Source organism: Miniopterus natalensis, chromosome 20 (assembly GCF_054644295.1).
Source record: "Miniopterus natalensis isolate mMinNat1 chromosome 20, mMinNat1.hap1, whole genome shotgun sequence".
Lineage (NCBI taxonomy): Eukaryota > Metazoa > Chordata > Mammalia > Chiroptera > Miniopteridae > Miniopterus > Miniopterus natalensis.
The window spans coordinates 17,116,911-17,141,820 of NC_142100.1; the positions used below are offsets into that span (position 1 = coordinate 17,116,911).

Here is a 24,910-nt window from a genome sequence, read left to right on the forward strand (position 1 = left end):
TTTGCAAAATCTTCTCCTGAAGAAAGGAAGCTAAGATTGTGGGAGACATGGTCCAGTCATACCTTTTCTCGTCTAGTTACTGAGTATCCTAAGAAAACAAAACGTGCACACTCTTTAACTGCTGTGTGAACTTGATACCATGTTTGTGTATTTTTAGTTTTATTGAGCTATCACTGACATACAGCATTGAGCAAGTTTAAGTTACACAGTATAATGATTTGACTTACATATGTTGTGAAACGATTGACATATAAAGTTTTGTGTTTTTTAAAATATATACTGAGGTCAATAACTAAAAACATCTTTTGTCTCTCGTCATAAATTATAATACAGTTTATAGGTATTTGGCATGTATATATTATAGAAATAAATTTAAATTCTTTTAGTTTAGTTTTGATATAGCATTTCTAAAATTATGTAAACTATAGTTATTTTTAGTTGGACTGTTGCATATATTGCCTCTTGGATTTTAGAAAGCACCTGAAATGTGAAAGGAAAAGGATTGTGAAAAATGCCTATAAAACACATTAAAGGTTAAAACAGTGGCTGAGTCCAGTGAAAGGAAGTGAGCTTATGAATTTGTAATGACAGTACATTTACAGCTTATTGTCTTACTGGGGGTCTGAATTTTAACAGCTGCTGATAGTTTAAACTAAAATAGAAGTCTAAATAGCCTGTAATAATCTATGAGTGTTCATTCTGTTTATGGATTGTTTCTTAATAGAAATACCGAATAGTATTGCCTATCTTAAATTACCTCAAAGGGTAGTTGTAAAAATGAAATAAGATAAGTAAATATGTTTGTAAACATTAAATGTGCTCTCTCACTCTCTGTGTGTGTATACGTAAAATAAAATTATGAAATGTGTTTGGTGAGTAGTCCTTTTAGGAGTTGTTTGAAACTTCATTTAGATTCCATGAATACAGTTTCTGACAACCCAAAGTGTATTGGTCTGAAAAGTTAAAATTGTGGTATAAACATGTAGTATTGTAAGAATGTTTAAGTTAAATAGGAGGCTAAGTATTTTAAAAGCAGATGTTATATAAACAGTGAATGAATTAATATGTCATTTTTATGTGTTATTTTATGCTGGTTATATACTAGAAACACTGTGTTCATTTACTTGTTTTTACTCCGTGTGCTTGAAAACGAACTTTGCTTCCTTAAGACTATTCTGAACTTTAAATATTTTATTAATTTTCTGGTTCTTTCTTCAGTTAGCTGGAAGGAGGGATGTTCTCCTATAATCAACAACTGATACTGGTTTTAAGACTAATCCAATTGAAGAATACAACAGCAATCTTATTTTATTTCTAAGAAAGCACATATATTTTAGATAACAGCTTTTAAATATTATGTCTGAAACACTACATTAAATATGTTAGGTTACTCATTATTAAAATTGTTTTAATAATCACATATTGACTTTCCCCATTAATTATATAAACGGGGAAGATATAAAATAAGTGGAATTTGAGTATCTCTCATTTATCTTGCACTGAACCACATACTCTGGTGAGATATAAAGAAATCTCCAAAACCCTGTCCTTGAGGAGCTTATGATATTAAAGGTGGGATAAGAAATATTTTTTAAATCATCAAAAATTATAAAAGCAGTATGTGAATAAATGCCAAGGAGTGTGATAAAATTTATAAGTGTTCTAGAAGTAAAAAGAATAAAATATATTTTGCCTGAAATAAGTATGCTTTCATTTTATGATGTTTTAAACTGTTTACTAGATCTTTGAATCAAGACCATCTCAATCATAGTTCAACTGACCTGTTTTTCTAATAAAGAATCATCACCAGCCTTGATGGAGCATAGTGTATAAGTAAAACATGCATTATATTGTCTTTATTTTCAGGCATACTTCCGACAGGGTGTTGCCCTCCAGTACCTCGGACGTCATGCCGATGCCCTGGCAGCCTTTGCATCTGGACTGGCTCAGGACCCCAAGAGTCTCCAACTTCTGGTGGGGATGGTAGAAGCTGCCATGAAATCTCCCATGAGAGGTAAATATAAAAGCATTTGGTCTGACACTAATTTAAAGTAGAACATTTCTAGCCTTTGAAGACTTTAGACTCAGGCATTGAGAATTGATAGGTTATCAGATTTGCTAAGTTGTATGTTTTATTTATCTATTTAAAAAATTTAGGATATTACCTTTATTAAATAAGTTAGACTGGTTTTTATACCCTGTTGAAAGCAATGGCTTTTTTGTTTATTTGTCTAAAGTCAGCGGTAGTTCCCATTTCTCTCTCACAATGTTATAGTTAAGCCTTAATTTAGTTCCAGGAAATAAGTAATAGGGTAGATTTTTCATATTTCTCTAGATCTGTCTATTAGAAAGATATTTCAGAGCATGAAGAAGAAATAAAAGAACATTTTTAGATACTAACAATTTATCCTTAGAACTTGGTTAAATTTGGCTTTTTCTCAAAATTCTGTGCTCATCGCCACAGAAATTTCTTTTGCAGTAGCCCTAGAAGAGATTATATATTTTAGACAAAGGAAGATTAAGAATCACTGTCAGTAGCTGACAGTGATCCAGAATAGGATGGTATAAGGCTACTGGCCTAGGAGTTTGTGAACCTAGATTACATTTTTGAATTTTGTATTAACTAACTGTATGGCCGTGGGTAAATGAATCGACATCTCTGGATTTTAGAGTTATCTGATGATTCCTTATGTTTTTTATAGTTCTAAGGTTCTGTACTTCTAAATCATAACACCTCTGGTAGTAAATTGATTTGTCTATTTGAACCAATATGCCATCTAGAAATATTCAAATAAGAGAAGACATTAATTAGACATTCTAATATTTTGTAAAAGGAAATATGGATCTAACTGTTGGCTGTGTGTGTAGTATTTTTCAAAGGAGCATTACAAGATTATGTTGTATTAAAGGAGAGAGAGAGGAACAGACAGACACTAGTTTAAATGTTTTTCTCCTGTTATTCTACTTTATACCAATTGGTATTCTGGAAAACAATGGATTGAACATAGTACTGTGGAGGTTGGAGAAGTTCTAAAGCTTGAAACAGATTGGCTTCACTTTGAGGAACATTGATTTTTGAGGAATGAGCTCTTGGGAAGATTGGGCTGAAAGTGTACACCAGTTGTCATCTTTGCAGAGTGATGGAGACACTAAGGTAGATTGATGGCATATAGTGGAAAGCTAATATTGTTTTGTATTAATTAGATTATATCAAGCAGAACTCTATTTTTGTCTCTGAAAAGGGATGTTTTTGAATGAACCTAAACATTTTGATGGCAGTATCATTAGACATATTCTCTTGTTTTGAAAATGTTTGCAGTATTAGACAGTTTTAATATACTGGCTAATACAGTATTTGGCTCAAAATGTATGCTAAGTAAATGTTTGATGAACTAAATGGTACTTATATGGTCTCTGGGCAATTCATAGCTATTAAAAATATTTTCCTGAAAGTCAAAGATTTCTTGTTTTAGAAAAAAGTGGTAAGGAAACCTCTCTTCATGTGATTTTATAACCCCATACAAAGCTGAGTCTTTGCTGCAGGAACTAATGGCTTCTCTCACTGGGGGACCTGCTGTTAATAAACTCTGACTTAGAGCAGATGCGCTTTAGAGCTCTAGGGCTTAGGGGTTGGGGGTGGGGTGGGTATGGACAAAAAAAATCAATTTGTCTCTCCCCTTTCCATTTTTCTAGTAGTTTCTCATTCTCTCCCTGTACCCTTCCACAAGTAATTTACATGGAACATTTTTTATTTAGTACATGAAGATATAATTTCTTTATTTTGAAGTGTTTCTGCTGCTGCCTTAGAATATTGGAGTGAACATGTTGAGATCAGCAGAATCATACTTACTGTTTTGCCTTTGAAGCAATATGTTTAGACAAATGTAAGGAAATCTTCCCTGTACTGTCAGAAATAGCTCAGTGTTGTTGTCACCCTTAGGGTTTTCTGTGCCATGTTCTTTCCCAGCTTATACTGTGTGACCTAAGGCCGACCCTGGAGAAAGCTGCAACTTACAGGTGCCTGGAGCGCTTCAGTATTTTCTTCTTTTCCTTAAGGCAATTTAATTTATCTCATTTATTTTTAGCATTGCCTTTACCACTATATCTACTCCAGGTGGGCTTTTCTTATCAACATTTTATAGGGATACTGTTGCTTTTCACAGTGTTATTCTATGCATCATTTCACATCTTAATGACCTACCTCTCTTTTTGTCATATGGTTATAATTCACAAAATCTATCATTATTTGCTTCCCATTTTTTACCCATTTTAGTTTAGCCTCCTGCAGCTTTCTAAGTTTCTGCCATTGTTGCATAGCAGTGCAGTCTGGGTCATTTTACATATAGGTCTGATCTGTTTTTGTTTTGTAATTCTTAAATGCAGCAGAGAAAACTCCCTAGTCCGGGTACTTGTGTCAGTGAGCAAAGCTCCCATGATAGGCACAATGTTCCTGTGATTTGGCCTTTTTTGGAAGTTTCAAGATTACATTTTTTAAAAAGGTAGGGCCAATCTATATTAATATACCCTTGTTCCCAAATAAATGTTATATTTATCCACATTGAAACTTACTTGATTTTTTTATATTGTTGCTGCCTAGATTGCTAACTGAATTCAGTCTGTTTTTCTTTGTTTTTATGGTTTCACTCATGCTTACTAACCAGATATCCAGATATCAGTTAAACTACTTCTCCTGTGGTTATATTTACATCATTATATATAGTGTATTTCCTTTAAATCATTAATGAAAATACAAAAGTAAGTATAAGTATGAAATGATACTCTCTTTTTCATGACTTCTGAAGTTATCCTGTTACTGTTTTTTCATTTCTCCTTTTTAGGTAGTCTTTCAGCAATTTCAGTTCATTGTATCTTGTAAATGTTTATGCAAATTTGGATGGTGTAGCATAGTACTACTGCCAACCACAGATTTAATAATATAATTACAAAGTGAGATTGAGTTTACATTTATTTGTTCCTCTAAAGACACCAGGGCTGCTTCTTGCCGAGGGTTCTCTTGTGTATATTTTCTCTTCTCCTGTTAATTCAGTAATCTAAAGACTATTACATTTATGGGCTATCACCTGTCATGGTGTTTCTACCAGCACCGGAGGATCCAGGGAAGCTGATTTTATGACATGCTAGTGGCAAATGATTGTTGAATGTATAAGCTTTTATCTAGGGGTCAAATTGGGGCTCACCTTTTATTTGCCTACACTCAGTGAACTCTTTCAGGAGGCAGTTACTTTTTACAGGAGGCCCCTTTCTGAAATATTATGTTAAAAATACAGACTCCCCCCCAAAGGATTGGAATCTAATTTCAGCGCTGCCACTTGCTATTCCATTGACTGAGCAAGGTTGCTTACTTTCTCTACACCTCAGTCCTTATCTGAAAAAGGGAAATGATAATATCTACCTCCTAATGTTGTTCGGAGAATGAACTACTAGAATGTAAAGGCAAACACCTTGTACTATTCCTTTTCCTCTGCAGTGTGAGTCCCTTCTCACTGAAGAATAGAAGGAGCTGCAGTAATGATCCTGCTCTTGTATTTATGGCAGGCATAGTGCTGTGGGTGTGGAATGAACACTGCACAGTACACACGGTCTTTTTGCTGACCACTCACTAGAGGAATTTCCCTCAGTCTCAGTTTCAGGAAAAGCTGAATTTCTTATGAATGTTGGTATATTTTTATCTGAAAGGTCTGGGAATTTTTAAAGTGAACATTTATCCTTTTGCTTTGTCCTCTATGAAGCATGGAGCCCAGTGTCCTGGCCGTCCTGGCCACCTTTAGGAAGCTTGTCAGGGCTTACAGTCTTGCCTGTCTATATGCTGAGTTTTATTGTCTTACCCCTATTTTCTACTCACTCTGACTTCAGTATTTTCCACCTTATTTCTATAGGACGCTTTGAATCCTTTTTGAATGAAATAGAGTATAGTAAATAGATACACAAACCGAGTACAATGTGAAGTGGCTTAGACAGAGTGCAAAACATGTCAGTTTTTATTTTGATTGTTTTTGAGGAGGGTTAAGTTTTGCTTTTAGTATGAACCAAAACCAAAGTTTTTTTAACTGTTGTAAAATATATATAACATAAAATTGATCATTTTAAGTATTTTTAGTTAGAAAATTCAGTGGCATTAAGTACATTTACAGTGTTGTGCAACCATCACAACTATCCATCTCCAGAACTTTTTCATCATCCCAAATTGACACTCTGAACTCATTAAAATCTAACTCCCCATTCTGCTCTCCCCACTGCTCCCGGCAAATACTGTGCTATTTTCTGTCTCTCTGAATTTGACTACTCTAAGTATCTTATAGAAGTGGAATCATACAGTATTTGTCTGTTTGTGACAAGCCCAATGGTTTTTAATTTAATTCCCTCTTTAAGAAATTAGCTTAAGAAAGGTAAAAATTAAAATTAGGCGAATATTATGAACCTTACTCCACATTTTATTTTTTTGGGGGAGTCTTTTACCTTAATAATACTTCACTTCTTACCTTATCAATAGTTGCTATTTTCTTTTTGGATCCCTATTTTAGAGATTCATTCCAGGATTGTTTCTCCCAGTCTTCTGGATTGAAAGTTATATCATTATTTTATGTATTACAAAGAAAAAAATGCTGATGATTAAATGATGACACAATTCTTTCTTATCCCTTAACTTTTTATTTTTATATAAACAGAAAGAGCTCTTTTAGTCCCATTAGGACACAGAAGTGACAAACCATTGTGAGGTACGATTGAGTTCAGAGATATTAAACTCCAAATTCAGAGATGTTAATATGTTAGTAAATGTGGATCTCAGAATTGATGATATATAGTATAGCAGGTCTTCACTTGACATTGTCACTAGGTTCTGTGACTTTAAGCTAAATGACATATAATTTTTATTTTATTTTATTGATTTCAGAGAGAAGAAGGGAGAGAGAGATAGAAATATCAATGATGAGAGAGAGTCATTGATCAACTGCCTCCTGCACGTCCCCTACTGGGAATTGAGCCAACAACCTGGGCATGTACCATGACCAGGAATTGAACTGTGACCTCCTGGTTCATAGGTCAGTGCTCAACAACTGAGCCATGCTGGCTGGGCTAAATGACATATAATGAAACCAACTTTACCATAGGCTAATTAATATAAATAAAATTTACGTTCCACCCTAGCTGGTTTTGCTCAGTGGTAGAGTGTCGGCCCTTGGACTGAAGGTCCTGGGTTCGATTCCAGCCAAGGGCAAATGCCTTGATTGCAGGCTGGATTCTCTGTCCCAATGGGGGCGCATGCAGGAGACAACCAATCGATGTGTCTCTCTCACATTGATGTTCCTTTCTCTCTTTGTCTTTCTCTCTCTCTCTCTCTCTCTCTCTTCCTCTCTCTCTCCCCCGCCTCCGCTCCCTTCTACTCTCTCTGAAAAAAAAAAAAAAACAATGGAAAAAATATCATTGGATGAGGATTAAAAAAAAAAAAAGTTCCTACAGTATCTCATCATCCCTATAATGAAATGATGTTGAATGAAATGACATTATTTGAGGAACTGATGTATAACTTTTAGCAGAGTGTGATTATTTGTTTATTGTTAGCCTCTGCTACATTCCTACAAACTTTTTAATTGTCAGGAAATATGACTTGGTTCATCTTAAATTCTTAAAGCCTTTACATTTTGAAAGAACATTATTGGTGTTCAGTGAATGTTGCAAAGGCCCTTTATCTTTTTATGGAGTTGGTTTGACATTGGCTATTTCTTATGTCATGCATAGTTTCTAGAAAGGAAAACATCTTAATAACTACAGGCTGCCAAAACTCTGTTCCACCTAGTCTGATAAAATCATAAAATTAACCTCTTTACTAACAGCCTAAGTTTACTCTAGAATAGGAATTAGAATAATAGAATAATATAGTTGGAAAGAATCTTAGAGATCGCCTAATCTAGCCTATATGTTTTTATACATTGAAAAAGTACTATACCACTTTTATTCATCAAAAGCATGTACAGCTGGCCCAGCCAATGTCATTCAGTGGTTGAGCATCAACCCAGGAATCTGGAGGTTATGGTTCAATTCCTGGTCAGGGCATAAGCCCAAGTTTTGGGTTTGATCCTCAGTGGAGGGCATACAGGAGGCAGCCAGTTGATGATTCTCTCTCATCATTGATGTTTTTATATCTCTCTCCCTTTCCCTTCCTCTCTCTGAAATCAACAAAACATATATATGTATATGTATGTATATATGTGTGTACATTTAATATATATATTATATACATTTAATATATATACACATTTAATATATATATACACACACATTTAATATATATATATTAAAAAGCATGTACAACTGCTAATCAGAGCTTCTGATTTGTGAGTGTGGACCAAAGAGACATAATTATAGCCAACAGTAGAGAAATTTGACATTGGAAAAATTTTTTAATTTACATTAAGGGAAATGGACTTTGTGTGTATATGTGTACACATGCATAGATGCATGCATAGGTACATACATGTATACACACATTGCATATGTGTATACATATATGTACATAAATGTGTGTGTGTATATATATATATATGCCACATAATATGTGTGTGTGTGTATATATATATATATGCCACATATATTTATGTAACCATCACACAATTGCAGTCTATACATTTGACAAAGTGAAGAGATTGAGGCTATGTGGCTTTGAAATCCAGGTCTTTTTATCCTTAGTTCAGTATTTTCTCCATTTTTCCACATTGTCCTTCTTTCCTATAAATATTCTCTGTTCCACTCAAGCTGGCCTGTTCATCATTCCTTATCATTCCATGTACCTATCTTCTCCTGGACATTTATTTAGAATAAACTTTCTGCCTAGAATACTCTCCACTCTTAGAAAAAATGCATTGACTTGTCTAAATCTTACCTTTTCTTCAAGAAATCAAGTCCTGCTTCTATGAAGCTTTCTGATTACCCTTGGTAATCATTCTCCTTTCCAAACTCTTATAACATGTGTTGTGTATGAGCTTGTATTATAATTTATCTTTTAGTGTATTTATATTCTCTTTCCTGTATACTGCAAATGGAAATTTGATCTTTTACCTCTTGTTCCTTCAATTTTATTTTTATTTAATGAAAATTTGTACAATAGATTCTTTTTTTGGGGGGGGGGGGTTGGGGAGAATATTCCTAGTATTTCCCTCAGTCCTCTGCGGGAAATTTTTTCCAATCCTCTAACTTTCTATTATTGTATAGTTTTTAGAGGTTCAATTAGATGGCTCTTATTTTGAACTTAGCCATGTTTGCTATGATTAAAAAAATTACCAGTGGAAGCATAGTATCTTTGCTTGCCATCAGTCATTTTGGGCTGTCAGTGTCTGAGCGCACTTCCTGTGTTTTGGGAATTCCCTCTTATACTCTGCCTCCTGCCTTTCACTATAAAAGCTGAAAACCTCAGATCCTAATTTTCCCATCCTCCTTTGAAGCAAGGACCCCACTTTGATTCAGGAGCTAAAAGTTCAAACAGAATTTGTCTTGGTGGTGGTGGGTGGCAGTGGTGACATCCATTTTCTAAGGGTGGCATTCAGTAGTGGTGAAGGCAGCATTGGAAGCTGTGCTGTCCTGTGTTTAGTTGCAACAGTTATGTTGCCTTTACTTAGGAAGGTTTTGTGACATGATTTCGACTGTGGGCCTGGAGGCCTGGTTTTCCACCCTTCCCAATAGCCACTTAGTGTATTTCTTTTCTACTTAAAACCAGCCAAGATTGATTTCTTTCGTGAGCAACTGAGAATTTGCCTAGACTTAGAGCCCTGCAGTGGGTTCTTGTTTTGGCTCTGTCCCACGCAGTCTGACCTTGGGTGAATCACTTAAATATTCAGATTCTTTATTTCTAAAATAAGGGTATTTTCAAGGTCTTTTAAGTTCTAACATTCTATTATTTTACTTCTGTTACATTGGTCAGTGGGATGGTATGATCATCATTGGCTGCCAGACTCATCAGTGGGTACCATCAAAATTCTCCTCAGTTATTTCAGTATAGCATTATTCTTTTCTATTCTAGCAATTCCAGGGTCCTTGTGCTTGTATTTAACCCTATTGGTTAGCTAGTATTTACTGGTTCTATATACTGCTTGCATCTTGACAGGTGTAAAAATGTTCTTTGTTTTCTGTTTAGTGATCTGATTGAGGGGAAAAAATTCTTTAGGCACCAGAAGGTTTTAAGGTTTACATGGAAATGTTGATTTAAACGAGAGCTCCTTAGTGGAGAGTTGAGGTCTGAAGTCATAAATTGTAAAAATTACATTTTAATGCAGTACTGTTGGCTGAGAGATTCACTATTTAAAGAGGCCATTTTTTTTTTTATAGTTTTCACATGTGCACAGTGGAACAACTAATGTGAAATAGGTTTTCAGGAAAGCTAGCAACAAATGTGCTGTAGGTGCAGCCTCATTGTAGGGTTATAGTTATTAGCTCTGCAGTTGTGTTGTTGTTTTTTAAAAAAAAGAAGGGGGAGAAGGATCCACATTCAAACCTCACTTCAAATGGAAAGAATCTCCTTTGGCTTCCTGACAACTAATCTGTGTCTTTGCAAATACCACATGAAAATAAAATGAGATCAACATTAATATTGTCTTCCACCTTCCCTTAGTAAACTTGAATGACTTCTTTATGGTTTCATTTGGCACCACAACAAAAATTGACAATATTCTTTTAATTTGGTCATACTGATCTCAGAAGCAGCAATGGACACTGGGTGGCTAGTGAGGAGGACAGGTATTTTGTTGGGAGGGCTTCTCTTACTGCATCTTCCAGGGAAAAAATGTAGATGGGTTTATTAATCAAGTCATTCAGATTCAGGCTTAACAAATGTTTTTTGAACTCCAAATATGGTAGGGTCTTTTACCTTTGTGGCAAGGTCAAGTTTTTTATTTAGTGCCAATTGCCATGGAGTTATAATAAAGTATTAAACAGTCCTACAGTGGTTTTCAGATTTAGCTGGGAAAATATTTTAAAAATTAACACACATGGAACAATTCTGAAATAGTTAAGGGCCAAACTGCACTACTAACTATAAAAGTGCAGCAGAAGTTTAGATACAAAGATTAATGTGGACTGGAGGACCGGGGGATACTATATAGTAGAGGTGGAACTTGAGGGATCTACTTGTAATGTTTTGAGAGGACAGCAAGACAGAGAGGGGAAAACCATCTTGATAAAGTATTGTGTCAGGTTCAAAGAAAGACCGAGAGAGAGGAGAAGTGTGCCATCTGCATTTGAGAGTGAAGAGAAGGAAGTGACTGGACTGAGGTTGGTGTTACTGGGTCATGTGGATAAATGGACAGTGAGGAAGTGCTAGATTAAAGGTTGAAGAGTTTGTACTTGAAATAGGCCGTAAAAAGATGTGATAAACATTTGTTTCTAGAGCATACTAGAAAAGATTGTCTTGTGTATTCTACATTTTCTTATTTTCTTTTGTTTTTCTTCAGACTCCCTCGAGCCCACTTATCAGCAGCTTCAGAAAATGAAACTGGACAAGAGTCCCTTTGTGGTCGTGTCTGTGGTTGGGCAGGAACTCCTGACAGCTGGCCATCATGGGGCCTCTGTGGTTGTCTTAGAAGCTGCTCTGAAGATTGGCACCTGCAGCCTCAAACTGAGAGGTTCCGTTTTCTCTGCCCTAAGCAGTGCTTATTGGTCTCTTGGAAATACAGAGAAGAGCACTGGATACATGCAGCAGGACTTGGATGTAGCCAAGACCTTAGGTAGAGTTATGCTTCTTTCCTTTATTTCAGTACAGAAAGGAAATAAAGAAAGCTGATTAACTTGGCATAAATGGGAATAACATGCGCAATGAAAAGTGAGTGTGTCTCTAGAACATTCTCCGTTTTAGAGCACTCAGGTGTTCAGGGCTTTTTGAATAACAAGGTACCAAGGTTCCCAAAAGGCCAAGAGATGTGAATTAACATATTCAGTCTCCTTAGAAATTTGCGCCCACAGATACAATATTCCAAATGATAGTTTCATCTTAATTTTTATTTTTGCCTACATTAGACTACATCATCATTTTATTGGAGGAGACAGTATAGTGCAGTGGTTAAGAGTGTGGACTTTGGAACCAGACTGCTGTGTTTAGAATCCTGGCCTTGCTACTTTCTAGCAGTGTGACCTTCAGCAAATTGCCTAAGCTCTCTGTGCTGCCATTTTCTCATTTGTAAAATAAGTGTGGATTATGATTATTGTTATTGTGATTATTCAAGGACTTGTAGGATTGCAGTAAGAGCAGGTGACTCTACCATCAGCGTACTTGTAAAGAAGCAATATATTATAGTAGGTTTGGAGTCAAATGACTGAACCAACAAGCTGATGGTTGTTCAGAACCAAAAGTCATTAGCAGAGCAATGAAGTGACTCAAACAGCAGCTGGTTTGTGTCAAGGTCTTTAACACAAGGTCTCATTTCCAGGACACTTATGTCTTTGACTGCAGTTGTATGACAGTAATAATAGTTGTTAGCCAGAGATTTAAGTTCTAGGACCATAACCTCCCACATAGAGTCTTATAGAAGAAGAAAATACTTTTCTAAAAGAAGACAAGTGAAATCTTAGCTAGTAAGTCTATGGCTCTTAAATTAAGATGGCCATTATATATTAAAATAATGCTATAACTTAGAGAAGTTTTATCTTTTTTTAAACCCAATCAGGTGACCAGACAGGAGAATGCCGAGCTCATGGGAATCTAGGCTCTGCATTCTTCTCCAAAGGAAACTATCGGGAGGCTCTCACTAACCACAGGCATCAGTTGGTGCTCGCCATGAAACTCAAGGATCGAGAGGTAGGAAGCTTACCTGTAGACCAAAATCATTTTTTTAAAACATGGAGTCTTTTTTGCTGTTCAAAATGTTTTAGGTAACTTAAAAAATTACTTTCAGAAGTGAATAATTATTGCTTCTATCTTTCACCAACAACCAGATGTTGGACATCTACCATTTATTGGCCTTGGGGATATAGAAATAAATAAGACACAGCCCTTGACCTCAGGTTGTAACAGTTTGATCAGATGCCTTGTTCTTATTCTATTCAAATGTGCTACGGAGTAGACATACGTAAAATTAGCAAAAATCTATATCTATATCATCATGATATATTCGTTAAATTAAGCACACATTATGCTTTGAGATGGAGCATTATTACTGCAAACTCATCACATTTCTTCTGTGGATTTTTAACTCAGGTGATAGATGTTAAGTCTGATTGAACAGACCTGAATTGTAATGATAAAGAAATATCATCCTAGTCTTTATTAAAAAAATGAAATGTGATATTCTCAGAGACTTGATATCTATAGATGTGATATGATGAGAAAGTGCCTACAGAGTAGGAAGAGGTGGGAAGGAGGGAGGGAGGGGGGAAGAGAGAGAGAGAGAGGGAGAAACATTGATGTGAGAGAGACACATAGATTGGTTGCCTCCTGCATGCACCTTGACTGGGGCCGGTGATCAAGCCTGCAACTGAGGTACATGCCCTTGGCCAGAATCAAACCCGGGGCCCTTCAGTCTGCAGGCCGACGCTCTAACCACTTGGCCAAATCAGCTAGGGCTGTAGTTGATTCTTGAACACCACCATGTTTAGGGGTGCTAATCCTTGTGCAATAGGAAGTTGGAGTATAACTTTTGAATCCCCCAAAACTTCAACTGTAGTTGTCCCTCAGTATCCACAGAGGATTGGTTTTAGCACCCTCATGGATACCACAACCCCTGCGTCCTTTATATAAAATGGCATAGGAAATGCATACAGCTGGCCCTCCCCATTCACGGATTTAGAAAAACAGTATTTTCGATTTGTGGTTGGTTGAATCCACTGATACAAAACCCAGTGATGCTGAGTGCTGACTGTATCTCTATTGAAAAAATCCACATGTAAGTGGACCCATGAAGTTTACACCCAGGTTGTTAAGGGTCGACTTTATTTTGATACTGAAATAAAATATGGGAAACTGCCTTTTGAAGTAAAAATTAACCACTGTGAATGCTATGACTGGCGAGGATACCAAGCTGCATCTTTCTGCCTCTTACATCTTTGGTTATAATAACTTTTAAGATTTTTCCCAAGTAGCAAGATAGTAGCCTGAAACCACTTTGCCCACTTACCTTAAAGAGCAATAGGTTTTTGCTTTTTAAAAATATATGATTACTCAGACACATAAAGGGGAAGTGATACCTTCACTATAGGATTTTTCATTCTCTCTAACCTGTCTTCTTTAATGGTTGCAGAATTAATTTCAGGTGTCCACAAAGACCTTTCTGTGAGCTAATATTAATTGTCAGAAGAGTGCATAAATTATATCGTACTTGAGATGTTGTTCTCTGTTCAGGGAATCTGATATGCAAATGTACTGATGACTCTGAAGTTTTTTTTATCAGTCTGATTTCTCTCCTGAGCTTCATATTTTTTTATTCAGCTGCCGCCTGGACACCCACCTTCAGTTCAATGTTCTTGACTTAGCCCTCAATCTATACCTATTTCTACATTCACATTTTTCCTATTGCCCCCACTACCTCACTCTGTTTGGCTTGTTGCTGGACTCTCTGTTTTTCTCTAATAGAAATATCTTTTCTGGCTCCTTCCTTCTGCCATCTATTGCCTGGAAATTTGTAGTAGCCTTCTCTCAGAATTTTAGACACTTTTTAACACTCTCCTGCAGGCAAAGGAGAATTGGTGTCTACTATTTGGGACTGTGAGAGTAGCTTGAAATTGCTGCCAAAAAAGATAATTTCTTTCAACTGGTTGAGAATGTGAATTTAGATATTAGACAGACCTGGACTTGAACTTTGGCTTGGCTACCTAGAAATGTGTGAGCCTTAAAATTACATAACTCTTCTAAGTGTGATGAACATGTGAGTTGTTTCCAATGTATGATTTCACTTATATGTGGAACCTAAAAAAACAAATGAACAAACAAAATGAAACAGAAACAGGCTCGTAGATACAGAGAACAAACTGAAGCATGCCAGAGAGGAGGGGGTGGGGGGTGGGTAAAAAAGGTGAAGGAATGCAAAGGTGAAGGGGAATGCAAAGGTGAAGGAAGGGAAATGCAAAGATGAAGGAAGGGGAATGCAAAGATGAAGTGAAGGAAGGGCAATGCAAAGGTGAAGTGAAGGAAGGGCAATGCAAAGGTGAAGTGAAGGAAGGGCAATGCAAAGGTGAAGTGAAGGAAGGGCAATGCAAAGGTGAAGGAATGCAAGTACAGACTTGCAGTTATCGAATTAATAAGTCATGGGGATGTAATGTACAGCACAGGGCATATAGCCAATAATATTGTGATAACTATACAGTGACAGACAGATACTAGACTTATTGTGATGATCATATCCTAAGGTATAAAAATGTAGAATCACTATGTTGTATGCTTGAAACTATCACAATATTGTATGTCAACTATACTTTAAAAAATGTGAGTAGTTTGAATTGCAATGTGCTTTAAATGTAAAATGCACACTGGACTTCAAAGACTTAGAATGAAAAAAGACTAGAGTATTTTGTTACAAAGTTTTTATATTGATTACAGTATAATGATAATATTTTGGATACATTGGATTAAATGAAATATGTCTTTAAAATTAATTTCGCTCTTGTTCTACATTTTTATGTGGTTACTAGAAAGTTTAAATTATATTTGTATTATACAGCATGGCTCTAGCCCATTTTCTCTTACTGTTTTGTTTTTCAAATGTTGGAATATATTGTTTTCCAAATTTTTTTCCACTTAATAGTGTTGAACCTCTTTTCATGTCAGCACATACAGATCAACTACATTCTTTTGAACTTCTGTGTAGTGATATGTATTACGGATGTACCATTCATCTGCTGATGGAATGTTCAGGGAGGGTTTTTTTTCCTTTTACAAATATGGTTGCAGTAAAAAAGACCTTGTATAAATCTCTGTGTATACATTGAGGATTAGAGCATTGTCTAACAAGTGGGATCGCTGGGTGAATAGGGATTATACATATTTAAAAGAAAAGGTTTCCAAAAGGCTGTTTTAAACCCATAAAACTGGATATCAATCTAGGATTTTTTCCCCCTAATTGATTGACAAACCATAGCCATGGTAATACCTCAGTTGCACTTACTGTTTACTTTTTTGTAATGGTGGTCTTCTCCCCACTTTAACTGGCAGCTTCTGGAGGGAAAAGAGAATTTTGATACTCATTCATTCAATTCATTCACTCACTGACTCATTCATTATTCATTCACACATGTTTTAGTGGGTGTTTACTGTGTTCCAGGTGCTATAATGACTTTGGGCATAAAGATAAATATGGCATTGTTCTTGCCCTCAAGGAGCTCAAATCTTCTGGCAGACCTCCTGTAGTGTCCTAGTCTAGTGTTGATAAATGCTTTTCGGCCTGGAGGAAAAACACTGAGGGCTTACCTTAGGTAAAGAGTGCTCTCCTCTCCTTGGTTCTTATGAATAGTAGTCTTTGTTTTACTTAGAGCTGAAGAAGAAGTTTATGAAGCCTTGTAGTAAATGCCAACTAAGCTTACTCATCTTTACTTTTTTGTACTTACTTTGCTGTCATAACTAAAATCTAAAATTGACATTCAACAAAGATACTTTTTATATTCCAATAATGCCTCCCACTTGAAAGAAATGAAATTTCATTCGTGTAATCTTTTTTTTGTTTAAACTGTGTTGAATGTTTATTTATTTTTTAAAATATATCCTTACTGATTTCAGAGAGAGGAAAGGAGAGGGAGAGAGAGGGATAGAAACATCAATGATGAGAGAGGACTGGGGATCGAGCCCGCAACCTGGGCATGTGTCCTGACCGGGAATCGAACTCCAGTCGCCTGGATCCTAGGTCAATGCTCAATTGCTGAGCCACGCCCGGCCGGGCTGTGTAATCTTGAAGATTAAAGGTAAATCATAATCATTATCAATTTATGACACCTGTGTGTTCACAGGAACAGTTACTGACCCATTCACCCCCCAAAAGACTACTTGACTTTGTGAGAAAACTGATCCTTCTGGATTTTCTTTAGGATGTGGCTACAGGAAATTCATTAGATGGTTTTTGATGACATCATCCTGACCATAGCACTTTCTCCAAAAGCAGTGCTATTTTTCTTGGACCTTTTTGCAGACATTTTCTACACCATGTATATTAATATATTAGTAGTGCTAATATGAAATCCACACAAAGGTTTATGGTGTGTGTGTGAGAGAGACAGAAGGAATGTAATGAGATAATTGTTTTACTTCCAGTAGTACAGGAGAGTGGGATAAAAGGTAAAAAGCATTCCATTTTAGCTGAGAACCATGTCCTCATAGGGAGTATTAAGTTCAGGAAGGGAATGCTTGACAACCTTTCCAGTGGTGTGTATCACAGGCTTTTGAAAAACAAGTTAGATTGTTAAGCTGTAACTCTTCAAATCACTGAAGACTGTAGGATTTGGAAAGTAGATACTTGTGAAGAATGGAGATAGGATATACATTTTTTTATTATGCTCTTTGTACTTTGTATTATAAGTCTGCTGAGCCATACCTTTTGGGCCTGTAATGGGTAATGGAATGTTCTCTTTTTCCTACTGATAAAATAGTTATCACCTCAAAAGAACTCGCATAGCCAGTGAATATGTGTGTATGTACAGTAGTCCCTCTTTAACTGTGGTTTTGCTTTTTATGGTTTGTTTGACTATAGTTGACTGCAGCCCACAAATATTACTTGGAAAATTCTAGAAATAAACAATAAGTTTTAAATCGCATGCCCTTCTGAGTAGTGTGGTGAAATCTCATGACTTCCCGCTGTGTCCTGACCGGGATGTGAAGCATCCCTTTGTCCTGTGTATCCACGCTGTTATACATTGGCCACCAGTTATTCACTTAGTAGTTGCCTTGGTTATCAGATTGACTATTGTATAGCAGTGCTTGTGTTCAGTTAACCCTTATTTTACTTAATAATGGCCCTGAAAAGCAAGAGTAGTGATGCTGGCAATTTGGATATGTCAAAGAGAAGCCATAAAATGCTTCCTTTAAGTTAACAAGCTGAAAGTTCTCAACTTACTAAGGCATTTCATCATCTCACATCATCACAAGGAGAAGGATGAGTGCAGTACAAGAATATTTTTGAAAGACCACATTTACATAACTTTTATTACAATAGATTATTATTCTATATTATTGTTTTTAATATCTTACTGTAACTAGTTTATAAATCAGTCTTTATCATAGATATGCACATATAGGGAAAACATATTAGGTATATGTTGTGTTTGGTCCTATGTGCAGTTTCAGGCATCCCCTGGGGATCTTGGAACTTATTTCCTGCAGTGAAGGGGGACTGCTGTATATGTAATGTGTGATATGTTTACAGATCATTCTACCCTCAGCTGTTCCATTTTTTTCAGGTTCTACTTTATCATCACTCCACCTGTTATATTTTTGGTTTTCCTTTTCTAGGCCATAGCATTTTGTAGTCTCTTCCTCTACAGAGTAGAAGGAACTTCAGACTAGGAATTGGGAGATCTAAATTTGATCCTGGTTTTGCCACTACTGGCTATATATTATGCGTAAACTGCTTCTGGAAGCCCTCTTGGTTGCTGGTTCATCATCTGTAAATAGGAACACCAGGTCAGATGGTCTTTAGAGCTGTATTGCTCAATGCAATAACCATTAGCCACATGTGGTTATTTTAAATTAAATTAGTTAGAATTCATTAAATTCAGTAAAAATTTCAGTTCCCCAGTCACAATAACCACACTTTAGGTGTTTCATAGCCAGTGTGTCTAGTGGCTACCATATTGGACAGCACAGAAAAAAATTTCTCTGGTAGTTCTATTGAAGAGTGCTTCTATAGTCTCTTGTAGCTCTAATCTTTAATCAGAAGGCAGTAGTACATCAGTGTCAATGATAGACTACCTTCATTTTCTATAATACCTGCTATTTATACTAGAATAATCTGTATTCTTTTTAGATACACAGGGAAAGAGGGAAGGTCCTGTTTCTAATAATGGCAAAGTAACTCATACCCAGCCACATATAACAACTATAAACTCTGGACAAAATATAAAACAACTGCTGGAAGGTACTGGAGAGTAACCAAAGCAGGCCAGATTTTGAGGACCTGGAGAATCCGGAGAATTTTTGCCAGCCCTAGACCCCACAGTGTTACTAAAATATGTATAAATACCTGTAGTCTTATTGGTTGTGGAATCAGAAGATAGAGTTTAGGCTCACAACAGCAATCAGAAAGTGAGGAGCAAATCCTGGAAAGGAGAGAGCTGCATAGAGGAGCCTCAAGTTCTGTCTGTAAGTTCTGACCAGCTCTCTGGGTAACCCTTGAAGTAAGCATTTGAGGGCGGATTCCAAGTAACTCAGTTAATGCTGAAATGACTGAATTTCAGCTACTGCTCACTTCAGGGGAAACAATTTGGTGTTTGAGTGCATTAGGGTTAACTGCCTGAAAAAAGATGTTGATACTCTGTAGAGTAATATAACAATAATATAAAGTAATATAAAAGTTATACTGTCCCTCTTCCCTTCCACTTATAAAGGGGAGAGGGACAGTATAACTTTCTCTGCTTTAGTGAAGGTGGGAGTGCCCCCCTTCATTGCGTGGCCAGTGGCCTTTTCTTACAGCATTGGCTGTGGGAAGCCACCTCTTCCTTGCCAAAAGATGGTGGGATGGGGCAGGAAGTAAGATATAGATCTCAGGGAAAAAGTACTTTATGCAAATTATTAGAAATCACCACAGCTAACCTGTTCATTTTATCCTAAGAAATAGGAAGCCCAAGTTTAGGTGAATTACTTCAATCTGTTTTATTAAAGAATTATTTTCTTTTGTGATTAAATATGGCTCTTTACTTCTAAAGATCCTATATTAGTCAAGTGTTTTCTTGATAATGATACAATTTGTAGAATATTAACTAAGTTCTACTCATTTAAAATGATGACCAGTGATAATGAATTATTATATGTATGTGGTTAATGTTTACTATTTACAAATAAATTTCTTAGACATTTTTTAATGTTATTCTTACGAAAACCCAGAACAAGTATTTGCGTTTTAGGAATGGATTTTTAGATAGTTTGATATACTTCAGTAATTTCCCAGAGAGATGGCCTCCCTGGGCTATACCAAAAGCCTTTTGCTTGAAAATACATGTGGTACCATTTTTAGGACTGTGAACTGAACCAAGTGCTTGCTAAGAGATTTGAGCATAGAGTCAAAATTAAAGGATTCAAACAGATAGAACCTGACATATTGGAGATTGCAGCATTATCTAAGGACTAAGAGGCATTTGAGTGCTATTGTTCCTGAAGGTACTGATGACCATCTGTAATGCTAAGATGCTGTTATTACAGTGTGACAGGTGGCAGGCTGCTCTGACAGAACAGCTTCTGGATTAATTTACACTTTTTTGATTTTTAACTTTGGATTTAACTATTCTGGAGACCATGGAAACTTGGAGAAACTGAAGCAAATTGGTGTATTCCTGTTTTATAGTTGATGAAATTAAAACTTAAAGAGGGAAGGGTGATTTTGCTTGAGGCCACACAGCTTATAAGTGTTAGAATCATGATTTTGGAAAACAAATGAAATACATTCTACTTGCTACTTGGAATAGAATTTTTTGGTGTAAATCATTAATCCTTGCTGAAATGAAACCAATTCTGTGTGTCCGGTTTTTAAAAAGATAATTTCCACAAAACAAACAGCAACAAAAACCATAATTACCTACAGTCCATTTTAATTTTGTAAGGACATCACCGAGGTTTGTTTAATTTTATGTCATTGTGGGTTAGAACAATTAAAGTCTGATGAGAATAGATTGTAAGAACAATACTCTTCCCATCTACTGCTGCAGATGATACAAATTAGGAATCCTTTCTTATTTTCAATTTTAGTTCACCGTAAAAAAAACCCTCTGTTTTCAAAGCAGTAATCAGAATCTTTTATTCTTCCTGAATAAAAGCACTTTCCTCTAATTACCATAAAACACATATGGATTTCAAAGTTCTTCTTTTCTCCAGAGAAATTGCATCCCAAAGAAATTATCATTGGATTGCTTATTGCTTTCATTCCTTAATCCATATTCTTCTGCCCAGTCACTAACCAGGTGTCCACTGGTTTCTGGAGGTATGTTAGAGCATGGCTTTGGGCCTTTCTTGGAAGATAGAAGTTGAGAGTGCCATGAATCTTCTAAATTTTACCATTTCAATCTCCGTTATCACTAATCAGTTAATTAAATGAACTGATTCTATTTAGCATTTGTAATAATTGGTTAAGCCTAAATTTTTACCTTTTAACTATCTTTTAGGAGGTTTTACTAGGCATACCAAAAGGCTTACATGATTACAGGATGAATAAAATCCTTAAGATAATAAACATTCCCCAAATCTCCAGAAATATTAGGTATATAAAGAATTAAGTATGCTGATCTGAATTTATAAGCAGAGCATGGTTAAGATCAAATAGACTTTGGTTGCTTCCTCACTCTGATACTTACCTAGTTGTGTGACTTTGAGCAAGTTACTTAAGCTTCTTTAAACTTCAGTTTCCTAATCCATAAAATAGCCATAATATGTAATAAAGTATTTAGCACAGTTTAGCCTAAAGCATGTGGGTGGTTGATTGGTGTTAGCTGCCGCAGTCAGTGTCACCATCCTCATCATCTTTGTTATCATCCTCCAGCCACTGAAAGCTTTTAGAGAAGTTCTAGTTACTGTACCTACTTGACAGTATCATAATCACCTATTTATTTAATCAAATCTTATTACTAATTCAGATCCATCTCTTTCGTGGGTCCAAATCAATGAGGTACTTATTTTTTCCTTTGATATATAATTTTACTCTCTTACTTGATCCCAGTGGCTTAGACTAGCCAAAATGTGAGTGCTGATACATTCGAAGTATTCCTATAATGAAAATAGTGGTGACAGTCCCTATTTTGTTGATCTTTTAGCCATCTATAAATCTGTCCTCTACAACCTGTTACTTTCTGTATATCACTTTGCTTATTGTAGTCCAGTGCTGTTTCAACTGGGGGATCAGCATCACTTGGCCAGTCTTTCTAAATCAAATCTACCAGATCCCACTGTTTAACCCACCTACTGATTTGATGTTCTCAACCATCATAACGTAGTGGAGTGGTAGACAGCATAGTTTGACAAAATCTTTTTTAAAAACTTCCTCTTCTCCCACAGTTGGTTAAAAACCTATTACTTTGCTCTACTGTAGAATACCTTCACTTTCTCCAAAAAACAACCATTTGTGCCTTCTTTCATAAAGGAGAGGAAGAAAAGGACATTTTCACGTAAGAACAACTTTAAGTTCCAGTTTGAATGCTTCTATCGGTGACTGTCTTTCCTAAGGCTCAGCAAAGTCTGGTAAGAGTTTCTTTTCTTAAGTAATTGAAATGGAAGAATATTCAATACCTATAAAGCCCAGACTGAGTTTCTGGTTCCTAAGATTGTTCAGTTTTAACGTCATCCTCACTGCATATGAGACCCTGTAAGAAAATGATTAGGAAAAACAACTGCCACATCAATAAGGTTGCTTTATTAACAGTTTGTATCACAAACCATGTACTGATTTTATTATTTTAGGCAAACCCGTGGTGGTGGATGGAATTTAAAGACCTTCTCTTTGTTCCAAGTGAAATATGCATGAAGTGCGAAAGGGTTTTGCTAAAGCTTTTATGCCAGACTGATAGATTTTCTAAAAGTTGCCTTAGAAATGTACAATTTCTTATTAAATGCATATGACACAGCCTGAATAGTCCCTCCTATTTTAAAGTTCTCATTCTTCTAGTGAGTGCTTATGTTCAGTCTATTGCAAATGGATCCCTTGCTGTGAGGTTCAGGATATTGTGTTTATTTTCTCGGTCCATCCTATCAAATTTCTCATTTTCTAATACATACTTGCAGTTTTCCTGCAGTCCATACTTTTTTTTGTTACTCTTACTAAATAATTCTTTTGTTCATGTCTTAGATTCTTTTTGTTTTGCTTACCTTTAAAATTGGTTTCTCATAGAAAAAAATGTCTTATGAGATCAAGTGCCCAGCCTGGCCCTCAGTACCTCATTACTTTATAATCTATAAATGAACTATGAGCTTATTTAATTTTAAACCCTAGCTGTAGAAATCATATCCCACTCTCTATATGTACCCTTCAGAGACCTAGCCTTTCCCCCAGATAATCAACCAACCCCTGAGGCAGCAGAAGACAGTAGCCAGGACCTTACTAATGGTCACATGTCCAGACCTCTGGCAGGCTAAAGATAACATCTTTACCTAAGTTACATTTCAGTTCCTGAACCCTAAGGTGGAATGACCCCCTGACTTTTTTACCATGATACTGGTTGGAGGGACACCAGAAAAGACCTCAAAACTGTCCTCAAGACCTGAAGAAATGATTTATTACCCTTACTTCATCTCCAACCAATCAGTTCCCAGCACCCCCCGGATACTGTGTCTTGTGATTTTGCCCTATAAAACCTGTAACCTACATGCCGTTGGAAAGTATGGGCTTTTGAGTGTTAGCTTCTTATTCTGGAATGGTGCTCTTCACCAGTAAAATAGCCAATATTCTCCCCTGCAATTCTTGATGTTTAGTGTTTGGCTCTCCTAGTGCCAGGTAGATGAACTCCTTCTGTTCTATAACACTGTATCTGAGACTCTTATTTCTGAGATCTTCTGAACCCAAAGAATGGATAGTTGAAAGATTCATTAAGTAGTGAGTAGAAAGGGGAAAGAAGTTGTGTGTGGATCACTTGTAAAATGAATTTGCAATTTGAGTAGTGTTATATATTGATGTATGTGTGTTGTTTAGCCTCTATGTGTTGTTTTTCCAGTTTACTTCTTGTAATTGATTTCTAGTTTTATACTGTGGTGATCAGAGAAGATGCTTGATATAATTTCAGTCTTCTGAAAATTTATTGGGATTTGTTTTATGGCCTAACATGAGATCTATCCTTGAAAAAGTTCCATGCATACTTGAAAAGAATGTGTATTTTGGTGGGTGAAATCTTCTAAAATAGCTATTAAGTCCATCTGGTTTAATATATTATTTAAGGCCACTTGTTGATTTTCTGTCTGAATGACTTATCCATTGGTGTAAGTGGAGTGTTGAAGTCCCCTACTATTATTGTATTTCTGTCAATCTCTCCCTTTATATCTGTTATTATTTGCTTTATGTATTTAAGTGCTTCTACATTGTGTGCATAGATGTTTACAAGTGTTCTATATGCTTGTTGAATTGATTTCCTTATCATTATGTTATTCCCTTTTTTGTCTCTTGTTATAGTCTTTGTTTTTAAAGTCTTTTGTCTGATATATGTGTTACTACCCCAGCTTTCTTTTTGTTTCCATTTGCATGAAATATTTATTTCCATTTTTTCACTTTCAGTCTGAGTGTGTCTTTTGATCTGAAGTGAGTCTTGTGGACAGCATATGCACAGGTCTTGTTTTTTTTATCCAGCCACCCTATGTTTTTTGATTGCCACAGTTAATCCATTTACATTTAAAGTAATTATTGATAGAAATGTAGTCATTACCATTTTATTATTTTCAGCTTGTTTTTGTAGTTTTCTATTCATTTTTCTTGTCTTTTACATTGATGTCTTTCTTTAGTGGTTTGTTTTGGCTCCTTTCTCTTTATTTTTTGTGAATCAATTATAGGTTTTTTTGTTTGTGTTATCTGTTGAAAGCCTAGAAATAACGTTGAACCAGAAAATTGATCTGATGAAACCCAGATCTGAATGAAATTTTTAATGCAATTTATTCTAGTTGTTCTTAGTAAATGAATTCCGCTACAAAATAGTCTGTCATAGTTGAAAGTAGTTTATTATGTGCTTTTTTTACTAATGAATATTTTGATTCCTTATTTTTAAAATTTAGAATCACAACTTTTGGGTCAGATAAGGATCTTAGAGAGCACCT

At 35.9% G+C, this 24,910-nt stretch overlaps 1 protein-coding gene across 5 annotated transcripts in view; it reads left to right on the forward strand.

Moving 5' to 3' along the window:
• Positions 1-24,910, forward strand: part of TTC28 (tetratricopeptide repeat domain 28) — a 463,353-nt gene that overhangs the window by 214,890 nt on the left and 223,553 nt on the right. For all 5 annotated transcript variants that reach the window (XM_087828508.1, XM_087828509.1, XM_016198630.2 and 2 more), the window contains 3 exons: positions 1,867-2,014; positions 11,460-11,732; positions 12,669-12,799. In XM_087828508.1, coding sequence (XP_087684634.1) covers positions 1,867-2,014; positions 11,460-11,732; positions 12,669-12,799 — 552 coding nt within the window. The remainder of the gene's footprint in view (positions 1-1,866; positions 2,015-11,459; positions 11,733-12,668; positions 12,800-24,910) is intronic.